At 42.4% G+C, this 17,319-nt stretch overlaps 1 protein-coding gene across 1 annotated transcript; it reads left to right on the top strand.

Moving 5' to 3' along the window:
- The first annotated feature begins 1,118 nt into the window (after positions 1 to 1,118).
- Lrrc34 (leucine rich repeat containing 34) lies at positions 1,119 to 16,613 on the top strand. The gene is made up of 10 exons (XM_052180679.1): positions 1,119 to 1,230; positions 2,665 to 2,786; positions 2,883 to 2,947; positions 3,360 to 3,443; positions 6,876 to 7,004; positions 9,325 to 9,420; positions 11,788 to 11,942; positions 12,291 to 12,446; positions 13,487 to 13,613; positions 16,000 to 16,613. The coding sequence occupies exons 1-10, from the start codon at positions 1,121 to 1,123 to the stop codon at positions 16,201 to 16,203; spliced, it is 1,248 nt and encodes a 415-aa protein (XP_052036639.1). The 5' UTR covers positions 1,119 to 1,120; the 3' UTR covers positions 16,204 to 16,613.
- The last annotated feature ends 706 nt before the right edge of the window (positions 16,614 to 17,319 follow it).

Below are 17,319 nucleotides of genomic sequence, written 5' to 3'. Positions count from 1 at the left end.
GATGGGTAGATTTCAAGGGCTCTCTGGCCAGCCAATCTAGCCTAAATAGTGCCTGTAATAGTGATTCAGTGACCTGTTGTACTGGCTGGTTTCATGCCATCTTGACACAAGTTGGAGTTATCACAGAGAAAGGAGTTTCAGTTGGGGAAGTGCCTCCATGAGATCCAGCTGTGGGGCATTTTCTCAATTAGTGATCAAGTGGGGAGGCCCATTGTGGGTGGTACCATCCCTGGGCTGGTAGTCTTTCGTTCTATAAGAGATCAGACTGAGCAAGCCAGGGGAAGCAAGCCAGTAAGGAGCATCCCTCCATGGCCTCTGCATCAGCTCCTGCTTCCTGACCTGCCTGAGCTGCAGTCCTGACTTCCTTTGGTGATGAACAGCTCTGTGGAAGTGTAAGCTGAATAAATCCTATCCTCTCCAACTTGCTTCTTGGTCATGTTTGTGCAGGAATGGAAACCCTGACTGAGATCTCTGTAGACCATTTTAAACACTAGGGCGGAGAACAGAGGAAGATGACGCTTGTTAACCTCTGGCCTCCACATGCACAATCCATGGATTCCCACCACACACAAAGAAAGTAAAGAAGGAAATGAACCTTAGCAGGAGGAAATGGAAGAGGGCCTAGGTAGGTCAAATGCTTTTGTGAGCCAGGCCTCCGTGTGCTGTGAAGATGCTATCAAATTGGTTTGGTGTCAAGGCATCCAATCCAAGTGGGTTAATTTCTCGAGTCCTTCTGGAGTTGGATGGCTGAATAAAACTGTCTTCCCTTAGCGCTATTTTAACAAACCCTGTCCTTGAAACCCAGTGGGGCACATGCAGGCTTTAGAGTCAGTTTGATTTTGCCCAGAGTAATTTCTCTGGACATCTTTTTCTCCGCTACCAAGGCCAACACACGGTAGAGGTTGGCTGCTCTCTTCCAGACGGGGTGCTGACTGGAGTCCCAGCCTGCCCACCCCCCTCCCTTAGTTCTTCCTCCTTTCCTTCCTCTCCCTCAGTGCACATACATACACACACAGACTTACTCACGTCTTTGAAAGAAGCTTAGCTGTTGTCGAAGCTTTGGGGATAATTTATACGTGGTGACGGATGGCGCATTTGTGTCTCCCAAGCTCCGGAGTCTATGGAGAAGCTCGAGGCACAGTACTGCTATTTTTGTTCAGAAAACATACGGAAAACCAATCCTATAATACTGAGTATACTCCAAAAACTGGATGAAGAAATTGAAAAGCGGTAAGGAAGCTAAGAATTCAACTGCACCAGAAGTTCTCACCAATTCTCATTTCTGGGAAGCCCTGGACTGTTCAGCCAGTTTATCTCCACTTGAAAATGGCTTGGTAAAATGGATATAGTTAACAGATAGATGCATGGCACCCTAAGAGCTTAGCTGTGGAGTCTGACACAGGCCCGGAGCCCTCAAGCCAGGGCCCCCGTAGTTCCCATGAGCGGGGTGAGTTCAGGCAAGTCCTCTGTGCTGGTTTTTGCTCTTGTATCTGTTTTATCAACTTGACACAGGAGACTTACATGGGCCAAGGGGCCACCATTGAGAAAAGGCTCCCATCAGATTGCCCGTAGGTCAGTCAGTGGGGACATTTTCTTGGTTAATGATGAATATGGAAGAGCCCAGATCACTGTGGGTTGGTGCCAACCCCGGCCTTATGGTCCTGGGTGGTATCAGAAAACAGACCGAGGAAGGTAGGAGCAGCAATCCAGGAAGCAGAGTTCCTCCATGGCTTTTCCTTTGGTTCCTGCCTCCAGGTCCCTGCCTTGAGTTCCTGCTTGGTTGCCCTCATTAGTGGGAATAACCCTTTCCTCCCCGAGTTGCTTTGGTCATGGCGTTTTTATCACAACGATAGAAACCTAAGGCGTCCTCAAAGGTGGGCTCGATGATTAGCTTCCTCAGCTTGGCACAGCCTAGCACCATTTGGGAACAATGAGGACCTTTCTGTATTTGACTGGGCTATGTCCGTGTCTGCAGAGGACTTCGTTAAGTCAGTTGGGTGGGCCGACTCAGCCCACTGTGGGCAGCACCATTTCTTAGACAGGGGTCCTGAACCGGAGAAATCAAGCTGAACATGCACAACCAGCTGAGCATGCGTTCATCTCTTTCTGTCTACTCTTAACTGTGGGTGTGCTAACTAGCTGCTAAAAGCTCCTCCTACTGTGACCTCCCCTCAAGGGTAGACAGCTGGGAACCAAGCCTAAATCCAACATGTCCTCCCTTAAATTTCTTTTTCATTTCCCTTCCCTTCCTTTCCCTTCCCTTCCCTTCCTTTTCCCTCCCTCCTCCTCCCTTCCCTCCCCCTTCTCTATTGTTTTTGTTTGTTTGTTTGAGACAGGGTTTCTGTGTGTAACCCTGACTATCCTAGAACTCACTTTGTAGATCAGGCTAGCCTCAAACTCACAGAGATCCACTGATCCCTGCCTCCTGAGAGCTGGGATTTAAGGTGTGCACCACAGAGCCTCACCCTTAGGTTTTGTTTTCCAGGTGTTCTGTCACAACATTAAACAAGGGGGGGGGGCAGTGGGGCTGTGAAAGAGAAATGAAATGATGAGAGATTGGCTGTGCTAGCCTGGATTTCAAAGCCATATTACTGACATTGGAAGGGTTTCATGCTTTGGGTCAGCATTGTCCTCCTCCTCATTTTGTCTCCTTTATTTTGACAGACCCAAAGAAAAGATCACCGTAAACATTGGGGGTAACAGTCGCTTAGTCTCAGGACAGAGACTAACAGGCGAAGACTTTTGGCTTCTTTCCAAAGCCCTACGGAACCAGCCGTGTATCAGCGGTACGTTGGCTTGCTGGTAAACGCTTTTCTCTTTCCCCGACTTAAGTACTCTGTGCGGAATATCAGTTTCTGCCTCCCCCACCCCTTGTGTTTCAGGTGTGGATGTGCGGTATAACCTCATTGGTGATGTTGGTGCTTACTATGCTGCGAAACTGCTCCAGGTATCACGAGCTGCCAGCAAATGTCCTTACCCATGGTCCTGCCAAGACGAGGCCACGCACTTAGCCAAGCACTGAGTGTGGAAAATACAAAGGCTCCTAAATCTGCTGGGAATACTGGGACCCACTTGTATTTGGCTCTAGGAGAGCTGATACCTGGACCTCCTGAGATGGCTTTTGCAAACCTGTATGCAAAGATGTTCACACATCCCATTGTTGGTAAAACAATGGAAATTGAGTCTTTCCCTTTCAAATGACATTACAATTGCAGTGTTTGGAAGAGAAAGGTGACTCTGACTCCCCTTCAACAGCCTTTGCCTTTGTTAGAATTCTGTTAGCACATTTAATTAGTGTGCATAGGTCGATTGATTCTAGTAAGTACAGATGTAATAGCTTCTTTCTCTCCTTATTATAGAAACAACCAAGTATCACGTACTTAAACCTTATGTTCAATGATATTGGACCTGAAGGCGGAGAATTGATTGCTAAAGCACTACATGTAAGCATTTACATTTGGCACTGGTGAATTTAACTTCTGGTAGTTTGGGCACAGCATAACCAAAGTTCATATGAGCTTATATTGTCTCAGTTTTTTTCCATTAATTTATTTATTCATTTTACATCCCGATCCCACCCCATTATTTCATTATTACATTATTTCATTATTACATCCTCACCCCATTATTTCAATTTTTTGTCTGCCTTCACACGCGCGCGCGTGTGTGTGTGTGTGTGTGTGTGTGTGAGAGAGAGAGAGAGAGAGAGAGAGACAGAGAGACCGAGAGAGAGAGAGAGAGAGAGAGAGAGAGAGAGAGAGAGAGACTGTATAGTGTCTTACTATAGAGACTGTATAGTGTATATAGGTGTTTTGCCTGCACATATGTCTGTAAAACCTGCCTATATACCTGGTACCTGCAGAAGCTAGAAGATGGACTCACATACTCTGGAGTTACTAAAGTTACACACGGTTGTGAGCTGCCATGTGGGTGCTGGGAATTGAACTGGTACCCTGGAAGAGCAGTTCTTTTAACTATTGAGCTGTCTCTCAAGCCTTGCATTTTTGTTTTCTGTGAGTGTTTTGTCTGCAGAGGTCAGAAGAGGGCACTGCTATGGCCTGGGACTGGATGGCTGTGAGCCACTGTGGGGTGCTGGGAAACAAACCAGGTCTTCTGCAGGAGGAGCAATCGCTCTTCTCCACTGAGCCATTTCTCCAGCCCCTTGAATATAGAGTTTTAAAGTTTCAGTTTACAAAAAGCACAGCTACTACTTGAGAACTTTAAACTCATTGAAAAAAATGACTCACCAGCTTTGCTGGGTTATAGTGGTGCACACGTGTAACCTCAGAACTTGGAAGGGAGAGGCAGGAGGGAAGCTTGCTAGGAGGGTAACTGAGCTCAAGTCAAGTCTAAGCAACATGGATGAGCCCTTGTCTCTAAAGCAATGCCACCGTCTCTCTCTCTCTCTCTCTCTCTTTGATACTGGCCATGGTACAATCCAACCAAGTCACCTTTCACCCCTCCTGCCACCTGCCACACTTTCTCCACAAGGACAGTGTTTCCAAAGACCACCAGCTCCTCCTCTAAGTTGTTTCTTGGCAGGATATTTGGTCATAGCAAGAAGAGATGTAAACAATACAGAAAATGCTACTGAGAGTGTTACTGTAAAAACAAACAAACAAACCCTATATAGTCTGTAAGCCTTCCTATGGAAGGAATGTAAAAGCATTTGGCACCATGAGCTAGGGGGGCCCCAGAACGGTCTGTAGGTGGGGGTTTGATGAGTCACTGTGTTAGGAGTTTGGAAGCCCAGGGTGCTAATGGAAATGTGGACGCTGAGATGGATCAGCGAGTAAAGTACTTGCTGTGCCAGCTTGGCGACCTGAGCGTATCGTATCCTCTGGACTTCAGGGTAGAGGTCGAGAATGGACTCCCCAAGCTGTCCTCTGCCTTCAACATGTTTTCAGTGGCGGGTACATACACCTACACTCATGCGAATATTACACACACACACACACATGATGACAACAATAGAAAAAATAGGAGGCTAGAAAGAATACTTGCTCTTGCAGAGGGCCTATATTTGGTTCCCAGCAGCCACGTACCAATTCACACCTGTCTCTAATTCCAGTCCCAAAGGATCTGACATTCTGTGCACCAGGCAGGCATCTGCTGCACAGACATACACCCAGGCAAAACCATAAAATAAAAATAAAATTAAAAATAAGGAAAGAAAAGAAAGAAGGGCAGAGTAGACAGGGCTGGCGAGGCTTCAGAGGGGACAGACTCTACCAGGCGCTGGGCTGGAGAGCACTTGTGTTAGTTATATAGTCTGGTGAAGAATCTAGTTATCTTCTGCATCCTAAAGTTTCGAGCGAGGCTGAATTCAAAGTTGCTTGGTCGAGGCAATTTCAAGACCATATGGCATCCAGGCTGCAAGACAGCCATTGCTCAGAAGGCGCCTTAGTCAGCTTTACTGTGAAAGTGCCTGGGGGAGAACGGAGGTGGTGTGGGTGGAGCTCAGAGCCTGCGCTTGCTGACTGAGCATCTGTAACTGCCGGATGGCTATGGAAAGTGAAACCTCACACTTTGCACCAAACAATAAAAACCTTGCCTTGGATACAAGACTGTCCGGTGGAGAACTCCGGGGTGCAGCAATGCAGATTCATCTCAAAGTAAATTTCCCAAATAAATAAATGAATAAATAAATAAATAAATAAATAAATAAATAAATAAATAAAATAGGGCCTTCGGGGTACCATGCTGGAAAAGGGGCAGCTAAGGGAGTTTTCTTGACAGCTTCAACAATGAAGGCATGCAGGCTGCTGTGGTCCCAGGAGGCCAGGCTAGCTCAGACCTCAGGGGCATCTTCCATGAATTAGCTTGAGGAGGACTTTTTCAGATGCAGGCATCGCAAGTATACAAGTATACTCCTCATGTTCAGGGGCTGCGCTCCTCCTGGATCCCGTCCGGTCATGTGCCTCTGCTAATGAGGTGTTACGGCGTTCGGACAACGCTGGCTTTTGGCTTCTAAGATTTATTTCTTTTATCTCTAAAAATAAAATTTTACATTTGTTTTTTCCTGCATTTTCTGCTCTTGCAGAGGACCTGGGCTTAGTTTCTAGCATACACATAACGGCTCCTAACTGGCTCTAATTCTAGTTCTAGGGCTTCCAAACACTCGAGTGGTCTTCATGGGCACCGGGCATGTGCATGGTACATACATGCAGGCAAGCACACGTATATATAAGATAAGAATAAATGGGAAAAATTGAGAGTTGGGGATGTAGCTCAATGATAGGACATTTGCCTGGCACATACATGGCCCTGGTTTTGATCCCCACCACACATGCGCGCGAGGGACTTTCGGGGATGATGGGATGTATTTTGGAACTCGCTGAAGGAGGTAAATGCCATTGGACATTTTAGAATAGTCAGCTCGTGTCTTGTGAACTTCACCTCAGTAATACATTTTTCTTATGAGGCAGATTTACAAAATTTCCAATGAAAACATATTAAAAACTCCCTTACTTCCTGGGCATTTGGTTCTTGGTCTTTTTTTTTTTTTAATTTATTTTATGTATGTGAATACACTGTGCTATCTTCAGGCACACCAAAAGAGGGCATTGGATCCTACTACAGATGGTTGTGAGCCACCATATGGTTGCTGGGAGTTGAACTCAGGACCTCTGGAAGAGCAATCAGTGCTCTTAACCACTGAGCCATCTCTCCAGCCCTTGATCATTCTTTCTATTAAAAGATTTAGCTATTATGAGAAATTGGATGTTACTTTTACAGAGTATATCTTGCTCTCTATAAAAGTAAGTTTGCAAATAGTAATACAACTTTCTGACTCGTTTAATTGAGGGAGAATTTCATGGATTCAAGTTTAAGCAACAAAACTTTGCTTGTTTCGATTCTTTTTTCTTTTCCAGAAAAACAAAACTCTTAAATACTTGAGAATGACCGGAAATAAGATTGAGAATACAGGCGGCATGCTTTTTGCTGCAATGCTGCAGATGAACTCATCCCTAGAGAAATTGGATCTGGGCGACTGTGACCTGGTAAGTCAGCTAATAGGAAAACCACCCTGGCGGCAGGGCATTCTCCCAGAAGGCCGCATAGAGAGCTATTCAAGATGGCGGGCAGATGATCATGAGGTTTGCTGTTTGATTTTGCAGGAAGGTCCTGGCATGTAGCCCAAGCCAGCCTGAGCCCACAATTCTTCCTCCATCTCCCAGGTGCTGGGATTGCATGCATTTGCCGATACCCTGACAAGACAGTTTATTAATGGTTACTCTGCCCTGGTGGGAAATGAGATTTTCTGTTCACTTAATAATATAGACAGTCAACAAAATCAGATTACAGTAGTTAAAAGCATCTATTGCTCTTACAGAGGACCTGGTTTGGTTCCCAGCACCCCTGTGGCCCTCACAACTATTTGTAACTCCAGTTCTAGGGCATCTGGCGCCCCCTGCGGGCCTCGTGGGCACACATTCACATGGTGCACAGACATACATGAGGGCAACACGCTTGTACACATAAAATTAAAAGGTTCTAATAAAGCAATATTAGATAACTATCATAGTAAAGACATTTCTGAACTATGCATAACTCATCTTAACTTGTGTGTTACTTCACAGGAAAAGATCATGCTCATTTACATTAAGCAAACACTGCCTCATCAGCACTAATATAAATTCCTTCTGATAGAAAATATTTTCAGTATGTTGAACCATGAAAGTTGTGATGATTCTAAAAGCTGCCAGGGGTCTCCATCCACCAGATGAGGAGATGAGCATTTGTTTTTCATGTCTTCAAATTCTAAATCTCACTTTCTTGATCACGCTTTGAAGTCTTGAGACCTTTAGATCTGTTGTACAACCTCAGATTGATCAAATCTGTAGGACACAAAATCTGCAATGGTTTGGAAGGACTTATTAAAAAGGAAGCTGCAGCGATTACAGCTCTGGGTAGCAGTGGGTCAGTGTTTGCTTATTGACAGCAATCACTTGCACGACACTTAAAGGTTGCAACAGAAAATCTGAGATGGTCTGCCCTCAAGAGGCTTTGTATTTTACTTGGGGGAAATGTCAGTCAACAGAGAAAAGTGCTTTAATAAAGATTACTCTGATGTTGGGGAGGAGGTAATAATTACAGGATGAATTAAAAACCAGTCTAGACAATTTAGCAAGGCCTTATCTAAAAATAAAAGAAAAAGTAAAATGAGCTAGCAATAATAGCTGATTTCGAGTCCCTGCCTAGTATACCCAAGGGTGTGATCCTCAGTACTGCAAAAAGTAAAGCCCCAATTATTAATTAAACAGTAGGACAGTAGTAAACTTCTTCCACAGTAAGCTATGGCAAGCCACAGGGAGGCGACTGTGTGACAATTAGAGTACCCAAGAACAGAAGTTCAGAACAAGGCTATGTGGACAGATCACAGGCAGAGAAGAGAAGAGGAGGAATATGATACACAATATTAATCATGAAAAGGCTTAAAGCTGAGGGAACTTGGATCTGATCCATGCTTTTAAAAGGCCATTAGTTTTTTTTGTTTGTTTGTTTGGTTGGTTTTTTTGGGGTTTTTTGTTTGTTTGTTTGTTTTTGTTTTGTTTTGTTTTTTTTTTTTTGAAGTGAAGGGCAGCAAGCGGGAACCAGCGGGCCACTGGGATAGCCGCTGCTGGCATCTGGGTGTGAGAGGAAGCCTTAGGCAGGAGTAAGAGTCATGGAAGCATTCAGAGGCGAACTAATTGGAGACACCTTTTGGAGGCAGAAGGAGTTCAGACTTAATGATCAACAGATGAGAAGCAGCAAGAGCATGCCACTTACTAGCATAGCAGGCGGTGTGTGTATTCAGTGGTGTCCATCAGAGACGAGGGAGGAGAGGCCTTCCTTCCAGTCAGATGTCAGGAGAGTCGTGAAGGAGCTGTGGAAAATGTGTTACTAACCTCAGAAGCACACACTGCTCTTCTCTGAAAGCAGCCGGAGGTGTGAATCAGGGGGAGATGGGAGGTGGAGGGAACTGGGAGGGGTGGAGAGGGGAACCTGTGGTTGGGATGCATTTTATGAGAGAATAAAAAAACCAAATATAAAGGACTGATTGCACAAGGATATAAGTATGTGAGGCTTCGCTGGAATCCAGGGCTCCGTCTCTTCATTTGAGAAAACATAGGACCAGGAGTACGCCCAGAGTCAGCCCTAGGAAACCCCCATTGAAACGTTAAGAAACGCCTATGTAGACTCAAGAGTGACTGTTCCGATTCTGGGAAGAGATGTTTTAACTTTTGTACAAACAATTTTATCAGAACTCAGTTAGTTATCTTGAAATTGTAATGTAAGATTAATACAGTCAGCTTCCTTAATGGATTTACCTGTTTGTAGGGACTGCAAAGTGTGATAGCATTTGCTACAGTTCTAACTCAAAACCAAGCAATCAAGGGAATCAACCTGAACCGGCCTATACTGTATGGAGAACAGGTCTGTATGTGATGTCATGGCACTAAGAGTAAGGTCCTATTGGAGTTGAAGGCGCAGGGATGCACTGCATTCTTAGACTTATCCTAATTTTATAAGACTGCAGCTTGTTAAGTGAAAAGTGCTAAAGGAAAAGTATAACTATCTTACTTCTTGGTGACTTGCATACATATAGCTGCTGTTACTTAAGCAGCAAGTTTACAAAACTTGGGTTCTGGGTAAACCTGTGTGAAGACAGACGAAAGAAAGTATGTATGCCTAACGTTTCCTAAGCCATGGCATAAGCCCGATGCCAGCTGTTTTAATCATCTGTTTATTGGTATGACTGAATCATTACATCTTTGCATGTATAGCAAGTTTGAACTTGATCCCATCTATAGATTAAAGTTCTCGTTGGAGACAGACGAAAATGTGGCTGCTTTCTTCACTTTCTTTTGTGGGGGATTCTTCTTTAAAAATAAGAACTTAGGTTGGCAAAACGCTTCAGTGTTAAGAGAGCTCCTGCTGCTAAGCTCCTGATACCGGAGTTAAGTTTCTAGTTTCTGGGTCCACATGGTGGGAGAATAGAACCAATTATTGTATGCTGTCCTCTGACCACCATGTGTGCATTGTGGCATATGCACACACACACACACATCCCCAGTTATACATACATACATGCATACATACATACATACAAACTCATTCTATTACAGGCCTAAACAAGAGGAGATGAAAAGGTCTAGGGTATCTAGTTTAAACAATGAACTTATAGGTTCACTGTTCAAATAAATTTTGAGCTCTCCTAAAGTTCAAAGTACTGTCCATAATTGAAAATTATCTGTCCCAGTGTTCTTCCTTCATGTAACTGAGAAGTAACCACATTTTAAAGTGCTATTTTTCATATTTGGAAGTGCATTTATTTTGCTTGTATACAACTTTTCTTTTGAACTCTGTCTACATGTAACCAAAACATTTGGCATTATTTTGGTTATATTATGTATATTAATCTGATACTTTCAACAAATTACCCAAGATCCTTAAATAAACATATTTTGAAAACAACATTTAATGGGTCTGTAGAGATGGCTCTGTGACTCTGATCACCAGGTACTTGTCCAGAGGACCCAGATTAAGTTTCCCCGCACCCACATGGAGGACATTAAGTCTAATTTTTTTTAAAGCAAGCAAAATACAGGGGTTTGTTCATTCAGAATGTTACAGGGAGTTCTTAACCAAACTGCCTTGGTCCATTTTTGCTTTGATTTTGATAAAAATGTAGTCCTACTTGGATTGCAAATTATCCTTGAAGGGAAAAATATATGTGTTCATGCATACCTTTTGCCTAAGAGCAGCTGGACTGTGAAATTTAAGATCAGGAAGCAAACATATTCAGGAACTTGAAATCACTTTAAAGGGGAGAGAGTTCAAGAAAGGAGAGCTGAGGGTTTCAAAACACTCAAGAGTAAGAAGTGTCTTTGTGTCTTGTCTTAAGCCATGAGGATGATCAGTGACAAAGGCGCACTGAGGGGGCAAAGAAGGTTTAGAGAAGTAACATGTAACAAGTAGCTCTGCTGGTTTTCCTTTAAAAATAACTATTATTGTCATTGTAAACCAAACTATCTTCTTTTTAAAAGTCATTTAGTTACTGAGTTTCACAAGTTCCCGCTGTTTCTAAGACAGTCCATATTTCCTTTGTACACATCCTACACATGGTGGTACAGTGCCTGAGGGGAGGGTGCCGAATTCCGAGGCCAGCCCAGCCCAGGCTATGTGGTGAGACCCATACTACGTGTGTGTGTGTGTGTGTGTGTGTGTGTGTGTGTGGTATTATTTGGGGGCAGTGATAATGGTTTTGTTATTTAAAAAGTATGCCAATGCAAAATGGTAGACTCTTTTGTTGTTTATGGGGTTCATGTGTATCTGTGCCTATGAGGGTGCATGCAGAGATCAGAGGCAGTCAGAGGTCTTAATAATTCTCTGCACTATTGCCTTCAGATAGGGCCTCTCACCGAACATAAAAATCACTGTTTGTATTAAGCTAATTGGACATGAGCTCCCAAGATCTGCCTGAGCAGCCAACAAAGAAGTTCCAGGAATATGTGGCCGAGCCTAGCTTCCAAATGGACAGGGGGAATTTGAACTCAGGTCTTCACTAGTGAGCCATATCTCCAGCCCTAGACTAAGAGTTTCAATATAATATTTCTAACAAGCGAATTTAAGGCCAGATGTGCCTGTAACACCTGCCCTCTGGAGGCTGGGGGCAACTGAGTCAGGATTGAGGCCAGCCTGAGCTACATAATGAGCCCTGTACCAACTTTAAGAATATATGCTTTTAAAACGGACATGTAATACTTCAAAATCGGAAACAAGAATTTTATATATTTTCAGGAAGAGTCCACAGTCCATATCGGCCACATGTTGAAACAAAATCACGTCCTTGTTGAACTGCACATGTGCAAACACGGCATGAAGAATTTCGGTATACAACAGTTATGCAATGCTCTGTATTTGAACAGTAGCCTACGCTACCTTGACGTCAGCTGGTACGTGATAGTGGACATGATCATGCAGAGAGTGTCTTGAGGATAAATATGTAAATACATTATGTTAGTCATGTTTGTTAGACATTATTTTCAGTTATAACTGGAAATTATAACTTGTTGATGCGCTTTTATTGTCAGCTGTAGGATTTGATAGGTTAGCTTATACTGTAATATATCTGTAATAACTTGATTGTCAGACAGATGGGAGCACTATTTCATGGTGAATTTTCATCCTTGGAAGTTGAGCAAACTAAAATAGAAAGCTTACTGAATGTTTTCAAGTACCTTAAGAATGTAAGAATAATATTTTGTGTTTTTAAAATATTGCTAAATATGCTTCCTCCCCAGCAACAAAATAACTCGTGATGGAATGGTGTTTTTGGCTGATGTTCTAAAAAGCAATACTACTCTGGAAGTACTAGATCTTTCTTTTAACAGAATAGAAAATGCAGGCGCAAAGTATCTCAGTGAAACTCTAACTTCCCACAACAGGAGCCTTAAAGCGTTAGTATGGTTTTTTTTTAATACTCGATAAAAATAGCTATAAAATTCTAAGTTGAATCTTTTAAAAATTTGAGTGAATCTATTAGGATACTTGTATATTCACGTTCATAGACAAAAATTTTCATTTCTTTTTGTTTATGCATGTGTATTTACTTGCTTGTTTGTACATGCACCGAATGTGTGCACACAGAATCCAGAAGAGGGGATCAGATTTTGAACTGGAGTTAAACATGGTTGTTTGCTGCCTCGGTGTGTGCTGTGAACAGAACTTGGGTCCTCTGAAAGAGCTGCACCTGCTCTTAACTGCTGGGCCATCTCTCCTACACCCAAACTTATTTATCCCAAACTCTTAACAAGAAATTCATAAGCACTTAACACAATACTTACATTTGTAATCTACTCAAACATTTACCAAATAGAAGTTGGAGAGATGGCTCAGAGGTTAAGAACATTGGCTGTTCTTCCAGAGGTCCTGAGTTCAATTCCCAGCAACCATATGGTGGCTCACAACCATCTATAATAGGATTCAATGCCCTCTTCTGGTGTGTATCCATCATGCAGACAGAGTACCCAAATACATGAATAAACCTTGTGTTGTGTCTGGTTTTATTTTTGTTTGTTTGTTTTTAAGAAAGGGTTTCTCTGGGTAACCCCAACTGTCCTGGAAGACACTTTATAGACTAGGCTGTCCTTGCACTCAAAAGATCCAGCTGCTTCTGCTACCTGAGTGCTGGGATCAGAGAGAGATAAGAGAAAGAGAGGGAGGGAAGGAGGGAGGAGAGAGAGAAAGAGAGAGAGACAGAGACAGAGACAGACAGCGAGCACTATTTTAAAATGTACTTAGAAAGGGCACCTTTTCTAGGTCCATGACACATTCACTAAGAAAGCAGATGCCTCGGATTACAGACTGCACAGAGGCAGTATTTGGATTACCGCATTAAAACCTGTTAGTAAAATGGACTTAGTAAATCTTAGTAAGTGTTGATGCTGACCTAGTCATTCTTTGTGGGATTTGAGACTCCATTATTGTTTTCCTACAGACTGTCTGTAGTCAGCAACAAGATAGAGGGAGAAGGGCTTGTTGCACTTTCCCAGTCAATGAAAACAAACCTCGTGCTGTCTAATATCTACATCTGGGGAAACAAATTTGATGAGGACACTTGTTTGGTAAGTGATTTCAGTTCCAGCCTTTGTTGGACACTTCTCAGATACCTGTAAGTTAATTTGATAAATGCTTTCGAAGAATGGAGTCACACTACAATCTGGGCAGTTTTTAATTTAAACCCACAAGTAGCTACTAGGAAAGATCAGATGTCATACACAAGTATTAAGGATCACTGAGCCACACAAATGTCCAATTCCTCCAAATGAAAAAGAATTGAGTTGATGTAAAGTTCCTAATATATCAAGTTGAGGCATCAGAGAGACACTGTACTAGCTGTGTTACACTTAGTGCTTGTGTATGAAAATCCTGAGTCCTTCATACTATTTTATGTATGTTGAATCATCCTTGTGTCTCTGGGCCTGCTTCATTGTGGTAGATGATCCTGTAGATTTGTTCTTGAATTTGGTTTGCAAGTATTTTGAGAATTTTTGCATCTATGTTGATAAGGAAAATTGATTTGTAATTCTCTTTGTTATTTAGGTTTTAGAGTAAAGGTTTTTGGGTCCTCATAAAAAAATTACACATGATAGAATGGTTGGAATATTGGCATTAGTTCTTAGAAGTATTATGTATTTTCTGTATATGGTTATTTTGTCGCATGTTTACCCCAGAAGAGGGCATTGGATACTGTGGAACTACAGTTGTGGCTGGTTGTAAGCTGCCATGTGGATGCTGGGAATTGAGCTCTGGACGTTTAGGAGAGTAGCCAGTGCTCTTAACTCTGATAGGCCATCTTTCCAGGTTCTGCTTAGAAGACTCCAATTACTGCTTCTACCTTACTAGAGATCTAATTAAGTTGCCTTCCTGATCTTGATTTAACTTTGGTAGGTGATATATATATTAAAGTTCCTAATGTGTCAAGTTAAGAAATTTAAGACAGTTAAAAGACACTGTACTAGCTGTGTAACACTTAAGTGATTGTGTGTGCATCCACTTCTTTTAAATGTTCCAATTTGCTGCAGCACAGGTTTTTAAAGTATGTCCTTATGATTCTCTGAATGTTTGTCAGCCCCCCTTTTTGTCTCTAAATTTATTAATTTGGATTTTCTCTCTCCATCTTTTAGTCAATTTGGATAAGGGTTTGTCCATATTTTCTTAAAGAACCAACTCTTGTTGAACCTTTGTATAGGTTGTTGTCTGTATTTTATTGGTTTCAACCCTGAGTTTGATTATCTCCTGCTATCTAGTCCTTCTGAATAGTTTAATTAATTAATTATCATAGGACATGTTGTTTTCAATTTCATTCAATTCCACAAAGTTTTTAATTTCTTTTTTGATTTTTGTCTTGACCTATGTTTTATTTATAGCAAGCTGTTCAATTTCCAGGAGTTTGAAAACTGTCTGCTGCAATATTGAGCCGTATTGTGCTCAGATGGGATGCAGGATGTTACTTCAAACTTTCTTTTTTCCGTTGAGGCCTGCTTTGTGTCTGCGTATGTGGTCAGTTTTGGAGAAAGTTTCATGAGCTGCTGAGAATCACACCACTTTAGAGACAGACAGCATATTGACAAAAAATTTCCATTTGAAAAGAGAGAAGAAAAAATTGACTAAAAATAAAATATATACCTCCCTACAAAAGTATCCATAGTGTTTGGAGAAACACCCACCCAGCACAAGCTGTATACAGAGTGGAATCATTGAAATTTCCGCCTGTTTTTCTCTCTACAATGGTGACTTTATTAACAAAGCAGCTCACAAGCATGTAAGAAGGCCTTAGCACACATACCAAGGAGCCATAGGGATACACAAAAGAAAATTCTACAAATTAAAAATAAAAAATTGATAAGTTACTGTGGAAGTTTTTTTTTTTAAAAAAAAACTAAACTTCCATATAGACTTCAAGGGATTCATCAACTAACTTGTATATGGAGCTGTCGGTTTGTCTGTTTTGAGATGTGAGTCCCTAGTGATCATCAGATGTGACAGAGGAGGAATACAGCTCAGCTGGTTCCGAACTCCACCATCCCCTGCCTCAGGAGATCTGCATGCTGAGAACGCAGGCATGCCCCTGCATGCGAGCCCTCCGCTCTGCCCACTGCTACCTCTTAAGAGTACTTAAGAGTATTTGAAAAATCTGACCATCAGTCACAACCTGGGTATTACTGAGGATTAACTCAGATTCACAAAAGGACTTACATATGAAAAACATGCCTTATATGTTAGACCTTAAGAAAAATTGGTTTTATAATATTATACTTTCATTATGTATAAATAAATAATTTACCTATAATATCTGGAATAATACTAAAACTCAGCAATGTTATTAAGAGTTCTTTATTTTAACCTACAAATTAACAGTTAAGTTGAATATTTATTTGTTTGAACAACCACTGTAAACTGAATAAATTATTAATGACCACCCCCCCCCTCCCGGCCTAAAAATCCTAGGCATATTCAAATTTGATAAAGAGTGGCCGACTGAAGCCAGATGATACAGATGTGGAGCCATACGTGGTGGATGAACACACCTACCTTTCAGAAGTCTCCAATGGCCTTAAAAGGCATTACTACTGGACCCCGACTTACGGAGGTGCTTACATGCCGTCGTCGTCCGCAGGCTTCGCTCTTGTTCCTGTGGGCGACCGTCTATAAGAAACAAGCTTGAAAACAATCTTCACGCATTTGTCTCAACCCTTTTAGAGACTAATTTTTTTCTTTTGTAAATTAGAACAAGTTATTTTTATCAAATTATTTAATTTTTGCCTCTTGTTGAGAAAAATCTGATTCTTAACATAGAGACTAGAATATCAACCCTGAAACAAACCACAGGAATATAGTAATTCTTTTTGTAATGAAAAACAAAGACGAAAATCAAAGAAAGTGAACTCACTACAGACAACTTAACCAAATATTATGGCAGATTTGCTTTACAGCTGGCAAATTTCCAGTGGATTTTGAGAGAGATCAAAGCTCAGAAGTCAAAAAGTATTCCACACAGACGTTCAGGCATTGCAGACAGGTGTTAACAATTTCACAAAACCACGAAAATAAAGCTTCCTTGCACAGACAGTGGGTATCCTGAGTGTATATCCGTTCTGTGTCTGGCTCTTCTTCAGCATTAATGAGCGCCGCTCACACCACTCAGCGAAGCTGTGGTCCGCTTTCCACTGCCTCGAGGTGGCATTCCATCCTATGCTGGGTACCAGTCCTCAGGATTCCGGAGGGAGATGGCCTCTCAGGACTACACATTCAAGTCCCTCAGCAACGTGGCGTGCTTTCTTGGGTCTCAGTCTACTGCTGTGTGCTACAGTGGGGCCCGGATGCGCCTATTTCCTCCCAAGGGGACGTGTAGAGGATGGCTGAAGGAGCAGCAGTAAGGCTGCCTGAGCCTGCAGTGGGAGGTCTGTGGCCTCCTGCATGTGCCCCTATCCTGGGCTCCTAGCACCTGCGTCTCCATGGAGACACATCCACACTTAACTGAGGCAAGGCCAGCTTGGCAGACAACTACCGGTTTTGACAATGGCAGGGGACATTTGATGACACAATGTGACAGGCCATTATTTACTGCCTCAGAGGCCGGCAGAATGCTCAGACCCATTCATTCACTCTGATGCCATTATATCATCTAGGCCCCTTCATACATTTGGATTCCATCCGAGAAATAAAAGGTAGAAAGCACCCTTCCATGAGATGAGCCTGAGTGGGTGACACAGTGATGTTTCTCCAGACTTACCCTTAGGTAAGTTCTGCAGAACAACTCCTCCTCTG

Source organism: Apodemus sylvaticus, chromosome 4 (assembly GCF_947179515.1).
Source record: "Apodemus sylvaticus chromosome 4, mApoSyl1.1, whole genome shotgun sequence".
In the NCBI taxonomy this organism is placed as follows: domain Eukaryota; kingdom Metazoa; phylum Chordata; class Mammalia; order Rodentia; family Muridae; genus Apodemus; species Apodemus sylvaticus.
The sequence above is the reverse complement of the archived record's forward strand: the minus strand, read 5'-3'. Positions and strand labels throughout refer to the sequence as shown.